The following is a 19,229-nucleotide window of genomic DNA, read 5'->3' as shown; positions in this document are numbered from 1 at the left end:
TGCTGAAAGCTGATAATTTCTCCAAGTATTTTCTTCAGCTCCATTGTAGCAGTTTTAGGTGGAATGTAAGTACATGTCAGTGTAATCTTTCTCCCTTGCCAGTAGCCCCTTAGTGTACTATACATTTTCCATTATTATTTTTCCTCTTGTATCACTATTGGTGCACCTCTTGCAATTAATATAAGTACTCCTCTTTTCCTTTGCCCCAGGTATTCCATTGAATAACCATCCTGAAAAACTTTTTTATCAAATTCACATGTTCAGTTATTTCCAGGTGTGTCTCCTGTAGCATAGCTGTCTGCACTCTACATTTTTTAATATAGCTCATTACTCTTTCTTTGTTATATTTATCTGTAAGACCATTCAGATTGAAAGACATTACAGAAAGCATTATTTTCCTATATAGTTAGGATTACCACCTTTTATGTATAGCTGCTGTTTTGTTATATGTCTAGTTCCAACTTTTATGTTACATACATATACTGTTTGGCAGGTTGGTCTTTTATAGAGTTGTTTCTTGTCATATCCATTCGAGCCTATGCCACGTCTTACAGAACTTTTTTTTGATTTTTTTGAAAGCCCTCAAACAGAGCAAACCACCCCTAAAATCCACCTAAATCATATCAACTTAATAATAACACACAAGACTGTGCACATCTTCAAATATTGAAATTTTTGCTTCCTCAATAAGAACAAAAGTTCTAAGTTTATATCCACACAGACAGGTTAGAGTTAACCAAAAAGAAAAGATGCATGGTACAGCCTGTGCTATTAGTAAGTGCTGTTTGATTTTGTCTGTCTTTATAGCTCTCACAGCTGAGAAAACACTTGAATGCTTTCAGTAAACACTTTCTCCAAGCCATTTCTCTTCATCAAATTGTCTTCTAGTGACATGCACACCTGACACAAAACTGCTAAGTATATCTTCTTTACCAGAAAAAAGCCTTAAAATATTCAATATTCTTTTTCATTTACTTGCTTTTGTAATAAACTTACCACTGGATAACGTCTAGGGTCTTAACCCAGTCATTACCCCATGCAAGCATGGGACAAAAACACTGATTTTTCTTTTGTTATACTGTCTTAATCAGACCTTCCCCCTCCCTCTCTTTCCTTTTTTACATTGCAGTGCCTACATTTCTTAAAACTGAACAAAGAAAAAGAGAGGAAGTGAGAAAAAGAAAAAAAAACATGCAGCTGTTTATGTTAGTATCCCCATTGCATTTCAAAACAAAAAAAATGAGAAAACTTCAAGTTTAATTGAACATGAAGACCAGCTGCAGAATTGCTACTAAGTACACATGCATTTGCTAGAAAAAAAGCCTCATAATATTTAATATTCTTTTTCATTTACTTGCTCTCTCTTAAAACTAATCATCTGGGGTCCTTAATCCAGTCATTTCCCCATAAAAGAATGGGAAAAAGCATATTAATTTTAACGTTGTTATTTTAACCAACTTTTTTTTTTTTACATTGCATTGCTTATATTTCTCAAAACTGTACAAGAAGAAAGAGAGAAGGGGAGGTAAAAATAAAAAAACAACACCCGTTTACAATCCTTATTACACTTAAAAATAGCATACAAAGAAAACCATACAACACAAATGCTGTACTATTAAGAAAAGAAAATATTTTCTTTACTTACAGTTAGCTTTCTCCCCTCTCTTCTCCTCCCCAAAGCATTTTTCCGAATGTTAATGTCATGAAGTAGGGCATATACTTTATAGTCACCCACAAGTCCCAAGAAATTTTGAAAAAGTCCAATATTTCCAGATTCTCTTGTTCTGTCATGTTTCACAAATATAATTATTGCATTGTAATCCCACAGTAAGTTACTGGTTTTATTATTGTTCTTCTCCATCGCCCAAATCCTGTTTCTGCTTCATTTCCAAAGTACTCTCAATTCTCCTAGTCAGCTCTCATGCTCCCTTCCTTCTCTCCAGCATTTTCTGTTAAAGAACTGGAAAAGGTTTCACAGTTAACAGTTTGTCTGTGGTCTTTATTAGCAGAAGAAAAAGAAGCAGAATTTCCTTCTGTTTTCACAGCTCACTTTCTGTTGGACAAACTTTTCTATTTCCTCCTTAGCATGCACTTCATCAAAAAAATATTTTGTCCCTGCAGGGAAGAATACCTTAAAGACAGCTGGATATGGCAGTTTGAATCTCACACCTGCGTCTTGACATTCCCTGAATAGTGGAATTAATTTACTCCTCTTCCACCTAGTGTACAATGAGTAATCATTCTCCACAGACACTTTGCTGTCTCCCGATTTTTTGTGTTTTGTCCTTCTGCCACAGTTTTGTTAGAATCAACTCCTCCTGCTGGTAGGTTTGTATCTTTGCTATTAAAGGTCTAGGCTGCTTTCTTATAGCTAGGTTTAGAGTGTACACACAATGTGCCCTTTCAAGTAACAACTCCTGCTGTGGAATACCAGTCCAGTTGCTTATTTGTGCTTTCATAAAATTAATGCAGTCTGTTCCTTCCAGCTTCTCTGGCATAGCTGAAAATCTCAGATTTTCCCTTTTGTGCTCTGTCCTCCGATTCTATTATTTTTTGAAACGTCTCTTCCTAAGCAGTTTCATATTCAGCCAGCCTTTTCTTCATTTCGACTTCTGATTCTTGCAGGTTTATCATCTCCTCTGAATATCTGTTTAAAGCTTCTTCCATTTTTTCCAGCCTTTTGTTGTAGGTTTATCATCTCCTCTGAATATCTGTTTAAAGCTTCTTCCATTTTTTCCAGCCTTTTGTTGTTTGTGTTGGTATACTTCATCAGTGTTTTGTTTATTTTAACCAGGTCTGTATGCAATTGTCTTTATATCTTCCTGTAGGTTACTGGAAGTCATGTCTGAAGGTTGCATTACTTTTTGCTGAACAGCTGTAGACCTTTCCCCAGTCAGTGTTTCTCCCTCACATTTTGTAGCTGATTTTTTCCAGGTCTTCTGTATTTCTTTATTCCTGGCATCCAGGCAGTGCACTTAGTAGCCAGTTATTGAAATTTACCCACAAACGCAAGTCGTGGCCTTCTCTGCTGAGTTTCTGTTTTCATACTGGGAGAGCTAAAAACAAGCAGTTACTTAATGTGCAGCCGTCTTAGAAAGTCTCCGATAAGAGCATGCTGTCGAGAGGAAACGTCTTCCACTGTCAAGATTCCTAAAATGAAAACAGACTTTCTCAAGGCTTAAAATAATATTTGAATTCCTAGCTGTAGCCTGTTCTTGTGGGATGTTGAAACTGGAATGTCATGCTGTGTGTTTGCACTGCATACTTGCAAGTGTGTTTATTCCACAGCAGCATGTGACCTGTTGACTGAACCACTGACTATCCAAGAACTGTAGTTTCAGACTGCACTAGGGCACACTCATTGTGTGGTTATAGACATATGTGATACAGTTAAAGTGTCCTGCCTAATAAATCAGGGGGCAATGCATGAGGCATATTTTACAAAACTATTGTTACACATTAGTAGTAGTATTTTAATAGTTTATACTACAACTCATATAACTGCATAATATTTTTATTTTGTTATTGTATTTGTTAAAGTATACAGTGTCAGGGAATTCCATCTTTCTTTTGGAATCTAGGAAGCAGTGTATCCCTCTTTCCTCCTCAATCACAGCTACTGATCACATGTGTGCGAATAAGCATATGAATAATGTGTACGTTTATTCTTACGGGCTTATTTGATGGTTAACTTTGGAGAGGAAAAGACAGCTTGTATCAGTTGCCGAGACTCTTGTAAAGAAACTTGCTGTGGGCTATTGTATAAATTATGAAGAGCTCATTTTTAGTTATAAGTGTTATGACGCATATTGTATGGGACAAGACAAAACTCTTAGAATATTCTGGCACTTTGTTTTTGTTTTGTATGAGTATTTTTGTTTTTATTTGGTCATATTTTGTAGTTGAATTAATGCTTAAGAGGTATCTGGTTGCTAAATCAATAAACAGCTGATTAATGACCACTTGTCACCAACAATGAACAGAATTTTGTTGACTAGAGTGTTTAAGTTATACTGTAGTTTGGGACCCTTTGAACTTATGCATTGGGGGGCCTATATCAATTTGTCACTTCCGCAAACCTTTCTACTTCAACCTGAAACCACCAAATGTTCAGTTCTGCAAACATTTACATCAGCAAAATATTTAAATAGGGAATGGAAGTAGATGGCCAACAACACAAATTTACTCTTTTCCCCACCCTAGTGTGATCTCAGAGTTGGTATATACAGTTAGGGTGGTGTGGGAGGTGCATCCCCCCACTTTGATGAGTTTGACATACTGCGGTGAGTGTTCTGGTGTAGTGTTGGCCAAGTGCTTCCTTTCCCCGGTGAAATATTTTTTCGATGTGAACATTCGTGGAACTGAACTTTGGTGGTTTCAGGTCAATAAAGAAAGGTTCACGGAAGTGAACTGTCGACAAATTGATATAGAGACATTTTAGGGAATGAGGTGCAGGTGGATCTGAAAGCACCCCTACCTCCAGAAAATGCTGGATTCCATTCAGTCATTTGGTTCCTACATAATTGTCTTTGTTTAGTACTTAAAGCTGTCGGCCATGTCCCTTGTCACGCTTTCCTTATAAAACCAGTAAAAAATGTTTATAAAAAATAATGACGTTGATGTCTCTCATTTCTTTTCTAGGTATATGGACTTTTTTCCCTTACCATCAAATGCCAGCACAGACTTTATGTTTGAAAAAAGTGCAAACTACTTCAGCTCTGAGGTAGCACCCAAGCGAACTGCCGCTCTTCTGCCTAGAGCTAAAATTATCACCATCTTTATCAATCCAGCAGATCGAGCCTACTCCTGGTACCAGGTAAAGAATCTGTAATCCTTGCACTTTTTCCATTATTTCCCCCTGAAGTAATTTGCATTTAAAATGTTTTTTTTTTATTTTTGGAAAACATTGATGAGAAGGAAAATACTTTGATGAGAACTCTGCAACTGAGGTGTTGTCAAATTTTGGAGGAGGAAACATGCTTTTGTAGATATTCAGTTGTTTACATTCAGAAACTGAAAGAGAGGTAGCTGAGTTATACCAACTTCCCCTGTTTTGCTTAACACTGTGTTGCAGTACATATCCAGGGGGAAGAAGTTGGCTGGGTCTAGAATAGTAGGACAGATAATGTTTTCATTCTTTAGTAGGATTGTTAATTTTGTAATTGTGTATTTGGGAAAATAAGTAGATACCATAGAACCACATCAGAAGCAGGTGTTTATCTCTTTATTTATTTATTTTGGGAAGATGAAGTGCCACGTGGTAGTATTCTCTAATATTGCAACAAGGGAACGTGACAGGTTTAGTATGAGACATTCACGTTAGACAGCTTTTGGTTTCTGTCATTATGTAACTTAAGACTCATCACTTGCCTTATTGTACTTATTGTAGCAAATTCAAATTGGAAAGGGAATAGTGTGAAATAACACAGGTCAAAGCCAAACAACAAGCACTTTTTGGCCTGAGTTTGCACATGTATTCCTTTGTTCTCTCTTCTCCCTTTAAGTCTTCTTGCCCTCTAACTTGCCAGTTTTAACAAAGCTACCTCCTCAACAAACCCATTCTAGCATGCATGCTAATGAAGTGCGTCCTAGTTCCTTCCCTAAGCAGTCTTTCAAAAGTATATCAGGCTATATTGCATATATATAATGGTCTGGTTCAGAGTTTGCAGTTGCCTTTTCCCTACTTCCCAGAGGATTTGTATCCTTGCTAAAGTTTCAGCATCCCTGTAGACTAACTCTCAACCCCTGCCCCTAGGAAACAAGACTGGTTGTACCGAGTGAATGAGTCCCACAAGCACTGAGATCCTGAGGTGGTCTCCTCGGAATCCAATGGAGCCAAGGGCCTCATTTCCAAAAATCCTTTGCCAAATGATAGCAGTTTATGCTTCATCTGTTCTGGCCATGAAAGCTTTGAATTGCCAATTTAATTTGATTAAATACCAGGAGACCCTCTGGGAGCATATGAAACAAAAGATACTGGAGATGGAAAATAAAGCTCTCCAGAAAGAGTTGCTCTGTTTGTACAGTTACAGCTCCCAGGTCACCAGTCAATCTTAAATATGGCTTTGATGCCTTGGAAGCATCAAACAGGGCAGCTGCCACGAGGTCATTGATTAGGATGTAGTTTGGCTAAGAGAATAGTCTCTGCCAGAGCGTGATAAAGCAGAAATCTCTCTGATGCTTCTTTAGAAAAGGAGTTCCTGTTTGGACCCCAGTCCTAAAGCGAGTTTAAGAATTTGGAGGAAACCACGATGATAATGCAGACAGTCAAGGACTTTCTGCGTGTCCCCCCCACCTAAGTTCAGCAGGAATTATCCTTTAAACATTTGTTCTGTCAAGCCTTTGAGACCAAAACCAAGAGCAGAAAGACCATAAGGGGAAAATTTACCATAAAGTAGCAAGCCTGACCCTAAGACCAGGCCTGGTGGTTGTGAGCCCAAGGGACCCAGCAGGGAACAGCTGTGGTCAAAAGAGCACCTCCTTGTCGCCCCAGAAAATCCTGTCCCATCCCTAGCCCCCATAACAAAATTAGGGGGCAGACTGCCCTTTTCTACCTCATTTGGCAAAAAATTAGTCAGGACATATGGGTTCAAAAACTAATAAATTCAGGTTTTAGAATGTACTTTGCAAGCACATCAAACATTCTCAGGCATTCCTCACATTCCAAAAGGTCAGCAAGTAGAGGCACAGATTTAAGTGCAAGAACTGTTGGCTCAAGAGTCCATAGAGCCAGTAAAGAAAATATAGGGACAGGGTTTTACTGAAGGTTGTTTGGAGGCCTATTTAGATTTCTCAAAACTTAAGTTCCTCTTGGTGTCCAACTTTCAAAATGGTCATGCTTCAGAAACTGTTGTCTTTGACTCTGCACCAAGTTGCCATGGTCAGATTGGATGTGAAGCATGCCTACCTGCAGATCCACATAAGAGTATCACAGGAGGTTCCTTTGCTTCAAGACACACATTTGTGTGTTGGGGGACAGGTAGGGGATCTCACCACCAGATCTGTGCCTTAACCTTTGGCTTGTTCACTGCTCCCTGAGTCTTCATTAAATGTTTGATTGCAGTAGTAGCCCACAGCAGGACAAATGATGCCCACATTTATCCACATTTGGATGACTGTCTTTTTCAGGCAGCTTCCTTGGTTGAACTAAGAGCATCTCTCTGACTATTGAGTGGTTTTCCATCCTAGGTTTCACTGTTAGCTTGCAAAAATCCAATCTGCAGTCCAACAAAATGAGCTTCCTTAGTGTAGAGTTGGATTCCAGGAACCAGAAGGCACACCTTCTAAAAGACGCATCCTGTTCCTGACACAGTACTTCCAGAGTATCCAGGAAGAAAAGCTCTATATCCGCCAAACAATTCCTCATCATTTTGGAGTTCATGGTTAAATGCTTTCTTACATAATACCCTTAGCCAGCGTACATATGAGGAAAATACGCTGGTATCCTAAGAGTGCCTATTGTCAGTGTGACGGGTCAAGCAATCAAAGATACTCAATCCTCACCACTAACTCCAGTGAGGGACAATCACTAAGACAAAAGATGGATTCACATAGTATTTTCAGATGCAGCTCCCTGCACCAAGCACAATTTCCCTTAGGAGCACACAGGGAGCACACTCCAGACCTGGGACTGGACTCCTCTTCTCACTCCAGACCCACACAAAACTCCACACTGACCCCTTTGGAGCTCTGTGTCCCTGCTCCCAGTAGCTGACACACACACTTGGATATTTGAGTTTCTCACTCGCATACACACCTGGAAAAAGCTGTCTCAGATTTACTAGCTGTACTCCTTTCTGTCCAGACTCTGAGATAATCACACTGCCATGAGTCAGCTACCCTAAGACTCTTACAAAGGGTACCTAATTATACTGTATAAAATTAATGCTAATACAAATGGTAGTGTGAGACCAAAGCAGCAAGGCTTTCAGGAGCGGCCACAATATCACTAAAACAAGCATAAGTACTCTCAAGATGGTAAACGTATTCTCTAAAGGACCAGCCACAGTGAAAGGTATTAAAATATTTAATGATTAATAAAACAGAAGAATACTGAATATAGTAAACAACAGAGTTTCAACCACAGAGATATAAAAATAATACAGTTGGATAGTTTCTCACAGATGTAGAAAACAATATTAAATTATTCTCACTAACTGCCCCGACTAAATAATTACTATTCCCTGACTACTTACTAAGGCAAGACAAGCTGATGTGTGTGCTGATTATCTTACCACAGCAAAAGCCAGATGATGTCTCTCTGTCTGTGTGGATGTGTGAGATATGTATCCTGACAGATATGTTTCCTGTCAGATTCTAAAGTGATGCTGAGAGGATTCCAAAGAAACTAGATGCTGTTTAGAGGATGACATCACCTCTGGTCACCTGACTATGTACAATGTACACACACAGCTTTGCTAAGATCTGTGGCAGTATCCAAAAGCTGTAACACAATTTCAAGCTTTCTACCATTCCAGGGTTGTCTGATAAAACATGCACATTTGATCAGTTACAACAATACAACCTAATATACATGTATGCAATCTTTCTGTCCAGGAAGGAAATTCTCTGGTGGATTCAAGCATGCAGACAAAGTCAGAGTGTTTCCTTCCAGATGTAGGTGGGGACCCAGGTCAACACCTCCGATGCTTCAAAGGTTGCCTGGGGCACCCACTCAGGAGAAGTGACTGTGCCAGGCAGCTGGGACAGCACTTTCAAGACAAAACAAAACCTAAAAGAAATGATGGAAGTTTGGAAAGTACAAGAGGCCTTCAAAACAAAATGGATACTAGGGGCTCTGATGGTAAGAACAGGCAATGCTACAATGATGTGATACACTAGCAAATGGGGGGGGGGGTTCATTCCTTTCCCTCTGCTGAATGGCCATGCAACTCTGAAATCTGGCACAGTGAATGGGATTGAATTTCTTGGTCTGATATGTGCCAGGAACAGAAAATTGTATAGCAAATTCACTGAGCAGGTGAAGCACAGACCCTCAAGAGTGGATGCTAAAAAGGGAATTTTTCCTGCAACTGATATGTAGGTGAGTTGTGCTTGAAGTAGATCTTTCTGCTTCAATCAGAATAGGCAACTGAAAAAAGTTTTGCTCAAGGACTTCACTCAAATGGGCAAGGCGGGCAGATGCCTTTTCCTTCCCCTTCCCCTTGTGCAAGGGAGGAGGGGAATCTGGTTTGTAAGGATTGCTGGTGCTGCTACTATTTCTGTTAACCATTCTGCTTCTACCCGTCATCCCCAGGGTACTTCAGAAAATCAGAGAGGACACACTGGAGATGATCCTTATAGCCCCTCTTTGGCAAAAACAGCACAGGTTATCCATTTTGTGTGGCATGGCCAAGGTGAACCATGGGTGCTGCCTCTGAAAGTGGACCTTCTCACTTAAAACAATGGATCATATGCACCCCCACATGGACACACTCAAACTAGCAGGTTGGATGATATGGGACTTATACTTTCTCGTGATATCTCTTGTTTCTGAATGCCTTAAAAATCCTCAAGGAAGCCAGAAGACTTGAGTACCAGAAAGTCATAAATTTCAAAATGGCCAAGATTTTCAAACTGGTGCGTGGTCAAAGGAAAGCAACCATTATAAGCCAAACTGCCACACGTCTTAAGTTTTCTGTCAGAACTCTGCAACTCTGTCCTGTTATGTGCTTACATAAAGATCCATGCCTCTGCCATCTCAGCTTGCCTAATTATTCACCCTCCAAGCTTTTCTGTTCATCCCACGAAACATTTTCTTTCACCCTCCAAGCTTTTCTGTTCATCCCACGAAACATTTTCTAAAGGCTGTCATTCACTTGAAACCATAGAAAAGGACCACCGCTCCTCCTATGGATCTAAATTTTGTCCTAGGAAAAAACAACTTAAGGGGTGGATCAACTTATCTCACTTAACTCTTGCCTTCTTCCCCTCCCAAGTAAATTTCTTCAACTTCTTCTCTGGTTGATAAAAAAAATGCCTGACTGGTATGTAAAACTAAAGGGACTGTCACCTCCTCCTTAACTTGCCATCTCTGCAGATTTCAAATTCTCCACTTGAAAAACTGTCCTAGTGGTCATCACTTCTGCCAGGAGGCTATCTCAAGTTATAAGCCCTTATCTATAGGGCATCTTTCTCCATATTCCTTAAGTCCAGAGTTTGCCAGAGTTTATGTACAATCCCTCTTTTTATGTTTAAGGTGGTATCTAAGCTTTCACTGAACCATTCCCTTAACCTGTTTGCCATCTTTGCAAATCCATAAAGAAAGGATAAATTATGGTTCCCATGTATGCAACAAGATACAGAAGGTTTAGGATTTTTGTTTGGAAGTGTTTGCATAGGTATGTTTATACCCCAAACAGATTCCAGTGAATTTTTTCATAGGGTAAGTAGCAAATGCGGGAGGTGTGATGGGAAAGAGAGGGGTAACTGTGGGCATGTTTTTTCAGGAGTGTAACGAGATAGGAGATTTTTTTTTTAAAAAATCCTGACAACAGAGTACTTCATCAGGATTTTTTAAACACATTTATTAAGTTATCACTTAAGACATATAGAGAACAATTAAATGCAGTGTTGTTCCACTAATAGAAAACACAGACACTGGAACACAAAGCCGATGTATTTTTTTAGACCAACATAGGTTATTGTTGGACAGTAAAAGGTATTACATCAAATGTATTCCAGTTTCTTTGTGTTTTCACTTGAGACTTAACCACACATACATTATTATGAAAGAAAACAGATCATTTTAACATTTTTAACTTTTATGCATTATACATTACATATAGGTTTTATTTCTAACAATTAGCATTCACTTCAATATTACATAAATTGCTCAATACTGTCCTTCTTCAAACCTCATGCTTCTTCATGAACACTGTTCTGCATGTATTGTTGACAAAGTTGTATTTATTTCCATGTAATTTGTTCCTTCCCTTTTCTAAAGATCCCACCTCCAGTTCCTTTATATCCTTTACAATATTTAGCACTTGAATTACATTTGTTTTAGATTGTGATTTGCATTTTCTAAATTTGGTAGCCAGTAGTATTAAACTTATTAAGGCCTGGCTATGTCTAGGCAATTCAGATCCTGTCCCCATCTCAAAAGAATAATTTCCATATTTACAGATTTTGCTCTCAAAAAGTTTGATAGAGTACTGTGTAGGGATTGCTTAAAACCTGCCAACTCATTACACTCCCAAAAAATATTTTCACAGTTATCTCAGGCTTTCCTATCATACCTCCAGCTTTTGCAGGAAAAATTCTCTGAAGTCTGCTTGATGTATAAAAATACTAGTGCAAACACTTCCAAGCAAAATTCTTAAACCTTCTGGACTCTGTTACATATGTATGAGTCATACTAATGTTCTCCCACTGTACCTTTGTAAATTGCCTCTCCAGTCTCTCTCTTTTCCTACCTCTTTTGATTTATTTTTGTAGTTACCTTACAGTGTTTTATATGCCCTAGTAATTGCCCTTTTTTAACAGCAGCTGCTGTTCTAGTCTTGACTAAAAATTCTACCTGAAGTGGTCTTTCAGTTAGCACTTCTCCATACCCCTTTGTCTCCGTTTCTTCTCTGATATCAATCCCTGGTAGGGAAGGCCGTCTCAGTAACCTTCAGTCCAATCTTTTACTTTGCCACTTCTCACTCTGTTACCACACACTCAGAAATGTTAACTACCCCCCCTGTATAATCACTATAACATTACAACTAATGTTCCTTCTATAGATACTGTAATATAATTAAAAATGCTTCTCACTTCCCTCGGGTCCCCTAGAACACCGCCTTACATGATCTTAAATGACCCTGTGCAATCTGAAAGTGCTGCAGTTTGGCATTATCTCCCATACCACAATAGATGTGTGTTTTCACTGCCCACTTTTAAAATCTCACTTGGTTAATGTTTTGCATGTGTTTTTTGAATGTTGTTGCTTTAATACCGGATGTTCATCGTGCATACAGCTGCAGTCATAACAGATGGGTTATCCTGCCGTCAGGCGGGTCCTCAGTCGGCCGAATTCCAAAGTCTAGGTCTGGCGTCGGTTGTCGTCGCTTCTTCCCTGACGTCAGTGCGGCAGGGGTATAAAAGAGGCAGCCGACGCCATTTTCTTCAGTCTTTCTTGCCGCACAGTGCCCGAAGCAGAAGCAGTTCGCAAGTGCCAGTCGGCCAGCTCCTGAGATTTACGAAAGTATTTCAGCCGAAGTCTTCTTGAAAGCTAAGTACACCATTGGGGAAACTTTTCTTGCCTCAGACCGATGTCAGACAAAGTTAATAATTGCATTTCATGTGGGATGCAAATACCGCATAAGGATTTCCACTCTTTCTGTATACCTTGCTTAGGCCCAGACCACGATGTCTCGGCCTGCCGTTTTTGTGCTAGATTCAATAAATGCCCTATTAAGCGTCGGGCGGAGTTTGCCCTTCACTGTTTTGGCAAAAAATTTAATTATATTATGTCGTCGGATACTCCGACTCCAGTTTTGAGCAAAAAACGCAAAGATAAGGACCGACATACGAGGTCCGCACCACCTACTGAAACCACGCTAAGGCCGACTACTGGTTCTCCGGTACTCAGCGAGGCGCCTACGCAGCCCCTGAGTACCGATGACAATGCATTACCAGTGTCTTCAGTACCCGAGGTTGCAGGCTCCTCGGCCCCCATTCCTACTACAGATCCCGACGCCACTCCTGGCGGGGAAACTCAGAATTTAGACAGGCCTGCCATTTCTCAAGGGGTCTTCAGGTCTTCCTCCTTCTCTATTAAAGCCTTCACTAAATCAAAAGCAGCCATGAAAACCAAAAAACAGGTTCCTCAGACCCCCTCTCAAGGCACCATGCCTAAAAAACAGATGCCTAAAATGGCTGAGGATTTGATTACTCTTATCAGGGGTTCTCAACCCCCCCCTGACAAAAGGTCCAGATTAGAGGAAGACTACCCTTTCTCAGATCAAGCTTCTATTACCTCAGAACTATCTGAGGACCAGGATTATGCCTATTCTCCATTTGAAGACTCTGATGCAGAGGAGTCTATTCCCTCGGTCTCCCCCCCTGAGGACTTCTCTTTTGGGGAAACCCTGCATACATTGAGGGAACACTTTCACTGGGAAGGCCAAGATTACTCAGATTCCAAGAAAAGGCTCAGGGAATTTCTTCTGCTCCCCCAGCATAGTCCTCTGGCTATCCCTCCTGTTTTAGATATATTGGATGATGTGTACACAGAAGCCAGCCTTAATCCAGATTCTTTGCCTCCAGCTCCTGTTAAACCAGACAGGTATTACCGGGTTCCTGATTCTCACCAGTTCCTATATAAAAGCCATACTGCTGACCCAGAAACAATTTCACAGGGTCCCAAGGGAATTAAGGCCTCTACTGCTAAAAATCCATTACCTTCAGAGAGATTCCAGAGCTTTAGAAAGGTGGGGGAAAAAGGTGGACACCTCGGCCACTTTAACCATGAGGGCATTAAACTGTCAGTTCCATATGTTAAAGTATCAACAGTTTTTGATATCTCAACTGAAAAGCAAGATGACACAACCAGAACAACCAGATTTAAAAGAGTTGCAGGATTTGTTGCATGGTGCAGAGCAAGTGGGTAAACATACCTTGCAGTGTGGTTTTGATGCTTTAGAGGCCTCATGTAGAGCTGCTGTTACGGGGTCTGTTATACGTAGGCATGCTTGGCTCAAAGAGCAAACCTTACCAGATCATGTCAAAGCTAAATTATTGGATGCACCTCTTCAAAAAGATGTATTGCTTGGTGTTAAAGCTGAGGAGGTGCTAAAGAAAATGGAGGAAAAAGCAAAATCAATGCAAACAGTTAAAGATTTTCTGCAGGTACAGCCTCCACGTTTCAGCAGAAACTGGCCTTCAAAAAATTGGTCCTTTCCAGCCACGGACAGACCTCAAAGGGTCAGATACAGGCACCCAAAGGGGCAGAGGGCAACCTCAAGGATCTTTCAGAGCCAGACAGTGGCAAGCACCAACCCCAAGAGGTGGAGAAGATAGATCACAGTCTTTTAGAAAACAGACACAATGACTTCCCCCTACACCTGCCAAGCAAAGCTTTAATGGCAGCACCTTTGGGCGGAAAACTGACATTATTCTCAAAAGATTGGCATATTGTTACAAAAGACAAATGGATTCTGGACATTATAGACAGAGGCTACAGGTTCCACTTTCACACCCTTCCAAAAATGAGAGGCATGCCAAACCTGCCACAAAATCAAAGGGCAGAGGCACAAAAACAAGTTTCAGCTCTCCTGGACATGAAAGCAATTCAAGAGGTACCTGCAAAAGAACAAGGTCAAGGGTTTTATTCCAGACTATTCCTGGTACCGAGGAAAGACAAAGATTGGAGACCTATCTTAGACCTATCCATCCTAAACACATATCTACAGGTCCCAAAATTCAAGATGCTCACATTACAGCAGCTTCTTCGCATGCTGGGCAAGGAGTCTTGGCTGGTAACATTGGACCTCAAGGAGGCATACCTGCATGTCCCTATCAGACAAGATTGCAGAAGATACCTCAGATTTCTTGCAGGTTCAACCCATTACCAATTCTCTGCATTGCCCTTTGGCTTATCTACTGCACCCAGAGTGTTTATGAAATGCCTGGCATCAGTAATCGCCTTCTGCAGACTACAAGGGATACAAATCTACCCATATCTGGACGACTGCCTGATCCAAGCGGACAGCAAGGACATACTACTGCAGCACCTGGCGTTTGTAATAAAACTGTTGAACTTCCTGGGATACACAGTCAGCAAAAAGAAATCAAAACTAATACCCTCTCAACAAATAATTTTCCTGGGTGCCAGCTTGGATACAACCACCCAGATGGTCTACCTCACGCCAGACAAGCAAGGGCAACTGTCTCAATACTTCAGAAAAATGGCAACTTACACCAGGCTAACTGCAAGGAAAATCCTGCAGGCTCTGGGATTCATGGCATCTTGCATCCTACTAATCCCATGTGCAAAGCTGCATACGAGGAAACTTCAATGGTACCTGAAAAACTTATGGTCTCAACACAGCCACAGCTTGGAAACAATTATCCTACTCATTCCATGCCTTCAAAAGGAATTTTTGTGGTGGACTCAAGATTGCCAAAAAAACACATGTCTTCCTTTCTGTGTACCTCAAGCAACTCAAATCATCACAACAGACGCCTCAGACTACACCTGGGGAGCACACATGACAGATCAGTGCATTCAGGGAAAATGGACCCGAAAAGAGAAGCACCTTCACATCAACCAAAAGGAAATGCTAGCCGTGCAAAAGGCTATTATGACCTTCAAAGACCTACCGCATCCAGGCCAGCTATTGATATGGACAGACAACACCACAGTGATGTCGTACATAAACAAACAGGGGGAACTCATTCATACCCCCTGTGCAGGCAAGCCATGACCCTATGGAACACAACACTGGAATTGCAAATTCAGCTGCAGGCACAATTCCTGCCAGGGAAGGAAAACACACTGGCAGACAACCTAAGCAGAAATATGACAGATCCACACGAATGGAAGTTGCATCCTCAACTTTTCACAAAGATAACTCAGGCATGGGGACAGCCAGACATAGATCTCTTTGCTACCCACAGAAATTGCCAGTTGAAAAAATGTTGTTCAAGGGTCTATCATCCAAAGGCCTGGAAAGTGGACGCACTTTCCTTCAATTGGGCAAAATTGACAGTCTATGCCTTCCCGCCTCTTCCTCTGCTGCCCAAAGTTCTATTAAAAGCCAGAGCAGAGAGGCCGAAAATGATTCTCATCGCTCCAGACTGGCCAAGACAACACTGGTATACGCTCTTGAAGAGCCTGACACATTCCCCACCATGGATCCTACCTCTAGTCCCTCTTCTGTTGTCCCAGCACAACTACAAAACCCTTCACAGCCATCTCAAAACCCTAAATCTAGCCGCATGGAGAATTCCTTGATTTGCCAACTGTTTCTCCTCTCCAAGGAGGTGCAGGATGTCATCTTGGAGGCCAGAAGACCTTCTACTAGAAAGGCTTACTCCGCCAAATGGAAACGATTTTGTGCCTGGAATCAAGAAAAGGGACAGAATCCTTGGGTAATAAATATTCCTCAAATTTTACAGTACCTAGCTGAGATGTTAAACAATGGACTTTCCTTCTCCTCCATCAAGATCCACGCTTCAGCCATCTCTGCACAATACAACACAGATCCTCCATTATTCTCTCACCCTCTCTTAAGGCAGTTCCTCAGAGGGGCAAAGAATTTAAAACCCCCAAGAAAACCACCAGTCCCCACTTGGGACCTCAACTACGTATTGGAAAAGCTGACCCTTCCTCCCTTCAAGCCAGCTTCTTCAACAGAGTTACAGTACTTGTCATGGAAAACAGCCTTTCTTCTGGCTATCACCTCAGCACGCAGGTTTTCGGAGCTACAGGCCCTCATGGCTGTGCAACCATTCATCATTTTCCATCAGGACAGAGTTTCCTTACGAACTAATCCTACCTTTATGCCAAAGGTGGTATCCAGTGTAGCTTTGAATCAGACTATCCACTTACCTACCTTTTATCCTAATCCACAAAACAAAGGGGAAAGACTACTACATTCCTTGGACATTCACAGACAACTTCGTTACTACTTGGACAGAACAAAGCCATTCAGGAAATCTGAGCAACTCTTTGTGTCCTATGCTGTAGGTGCTCAGGGAAAGGCTATTTCCAAACAGACAATTTCAAAATGGATAGCCCACTGCATACGCTTTTGTTACTCATTTCATGGAAAAACTGTGCCTGCATGCATCAGATCCCACTCCACCAGAGCCACAGCTACCTCTGCAGCCTTCCTCAGGGGGGTCCCTACCAAGGACATTTTGGAAGCAGCCACCTGGAGTTCAGTGCACACTTTCTCCAAGCACTATCACCTCCCACTATACTCAAAATCTAGAGCGGGCTTTGCCACAGCAGTCCTGCAGGGCATCCTAGCCCCTCCTAGTTCCATTTAGTGTCTACCACCCTTACTTAGCTTTGGGATTCTACCCATCTGTTATGACTGCAGCTGTATGCACGATGAACATAGTACAGTTTTGTACCTACCATAAATGTAGATGTTCAAGTGCTCCTACAGCTGCAGTCCAGGTTTCTCTCCCTCCATCCCCTCTTAGGACAGGCCTTATGACAAACACTTTTCATATAACCTTTTTGGGGTATTCTTTTATGGTGTATTTGCTTGCAACTACTGTTTTTGATTTATCAGCATTGCATCTTTGCATAACATTATGTTTGCTATCCTTCTGGGGGCACCTGACATCTGGGGCAAGAAAAACTGAAGAAAATGGCGTTGGCTGCCTCTTTTATACCCCTGCCGCACTGACGTCAGGGAAGAAGCGACGACAACCGACGCCGGACCTAGACTTTGAAATTCGGCTGACTGAGGACCCGCCTGACGGCAGGATAACCCATCTGTTATGACTGCAGCTGTATGAGCACTCGAACATCTACATTTATGGTAGGTACAAAACTGTACTTTAAGGCATAAAAGTTCAGACCACAAATCAGTACCTACAAACTGTGATTCCATGTGTTTTTGTTTTGTTTTTTTAAATAAAATCCTAATGTTTGACTATACACTTCAAAGTGTACTGTTAGATGCATCTTATCCTCACTGGTTTTAAAAGTTGCTTTCTAATCTGGTCATCTTTACAGAAACATGCAAGTTAAAAATGAATAATTTATTTTTATATTTGGTCTTTTGTTTCATTCCCTTCAGTATTTGTAAAAGTTTACAAAAATTCTTACAGTATGAAAAAAGTCTTGGAGACTAACAATAATGCAGGAAATGCCAGGTATTATGAAAGTATACATCACATAGGGGGAAGAAAGAAAATGGGAACTTTTAAATGTGGAAGCTGTAATCAGTGTGAATATATTATCAATAAAGGTGAAATTCATCTGGAAAGTAGAAATAGATGGATCAGAAGTGAGGGACACTTTTGTTGTGATACAAAAGGATTAATTTACCTTGCATTATGTCATAAATGTAAGTCATTTTATGTTGGTAAAATGGAGAGAGTATTGAGGAGAAGAATATATGAACATCCATACGAAATATCAAAAGCAAAAGATACAAATGCATTATATAAACATTCTAAAGAATGTGAAGGGTACAAATTCCTTTTCTTTGTATTAGAACAAGTCAAGAGAGATATTAGAGGTGGCCCTTGGGAGGACTTGATAGAATATAAAGAATTATGGTGGCAAATAACCCTGGAAGCAGCAAAAGTACCAGGTTTAAATGACCATATTTCCCTTCTACCATTATTAAAATTAAGGGCTGCCAAAGTGTAAAGACTGCTATATGTTCAATATGACAGCAGATGGCGCCAGTTCATTAATACATAGATATGTATATACTAAACAAGTTTATATATTTTTTTAAATGTTCAGATTTTAATGATTATTAATGTTATATGAATTAAATACTATATATCAATTTTTAAGAAACCTATTTATGATATATCAAGTGAGTTCTATATTTATTTATTTATTTTAGATACATTTGCGGTGATAATATATAAGCCTTATTTAATATTCATGAGCCTTTTAAGAGAGCCTGATTAGTGTGTTTGAAATGTTTTTTAAGAAGTTAATTGGTTAATGTAGTTGTTTGTGAGCTATTTAAGATGCGCAATTAGTGTAATTATTTATTATCTGATGAAGTCCAAGTTTTACGTGGACGAAAACTCGTACTGTGTAATAATTGCGTTAATGTTTTCTTGGTGTTGTGGATATTAATAAATCGTGCAGTTCTAATAAGTTGGTGGAGTGCCTCTCTATTAGCCCATTGCACTCTTTTGGATTCTTTATAGTGTTTTTTGAGTGCACTTTTCGCAGTTTTCTGGATTTGGTTCGTGTTTGTGGAACGGGCTATGGAGGGAGCCTCTCCGGTGAGTAGCAAGGGACAGGAAGAGGTGGGTCAATCTCGCAAACTGATTGGCCAACTCACCGAGTTAATCGACCTACTCACCCCGCTCTGCCATTCCTTGGTTGGTAGCAATCTGGGTACCTGTAACGTAAAAGGAAGTGGAACCGAAGGGTTTTATGTGCAAAAACAAAAAAGGAAAAGAGAGAACTTAAATGACGTTAACGATCCAGGGGATGTATTTGAACCGAATGGTGCTACATTCAACCCAGCTGCTACACCGAGGATTTTTGGGCATGAAATTGAATGCAACGAGGCTGAAGACGCCAA

General features: G+C 40.5%; 1 protein-coding gene across 4 annotated transcripts in view; it reads left to right on the top strand.

The window, feature by feature from the left end:
* NDST2 (N-deacetylase and N-sulfotransferase 2) overlaps positions 1 to 19,229 on the top strand; it is a 1,311,836-nt gene that overhangs the window by 1,197,230 nt on the left and 95,377 nt on the right. For all 4 annotated transcript variants that reach the window (XM_044056100.1, XM_044056101.1, XM_044056099.1 and 1 more), the window contains one exon: positions 4,642 to 4,816. In XM_044056100.1, coding sequence (XP_043912035.1) covers positions 4,642 to 4,816 — 175 coding nt within the window. The remainder of the gene's footprint in view (positions 1 to 4,641; positions 4,817 to 19,229) is intronic.

The sequence above is a fragment of the Protopterus annectens genome, chromosome 14.part0 (assembly GCF_019279795.1).
Source record: "Protopterus annectens isolate FY-2018-M chromosome 14.part0, PAN1.0, whole genome shotgun sequence".
In the NCBI taxonomy this organism is placed as follows: Eukaryota; Metazoa; Chordata; order Ceratodontiformes; family Protopteridae; genus Protopterus; species Protopterus annectens.
Note: the sequence above shows the minus strand (reverse complement) of the source record. Positions and strands in the feature narration are given on the sequence as shown.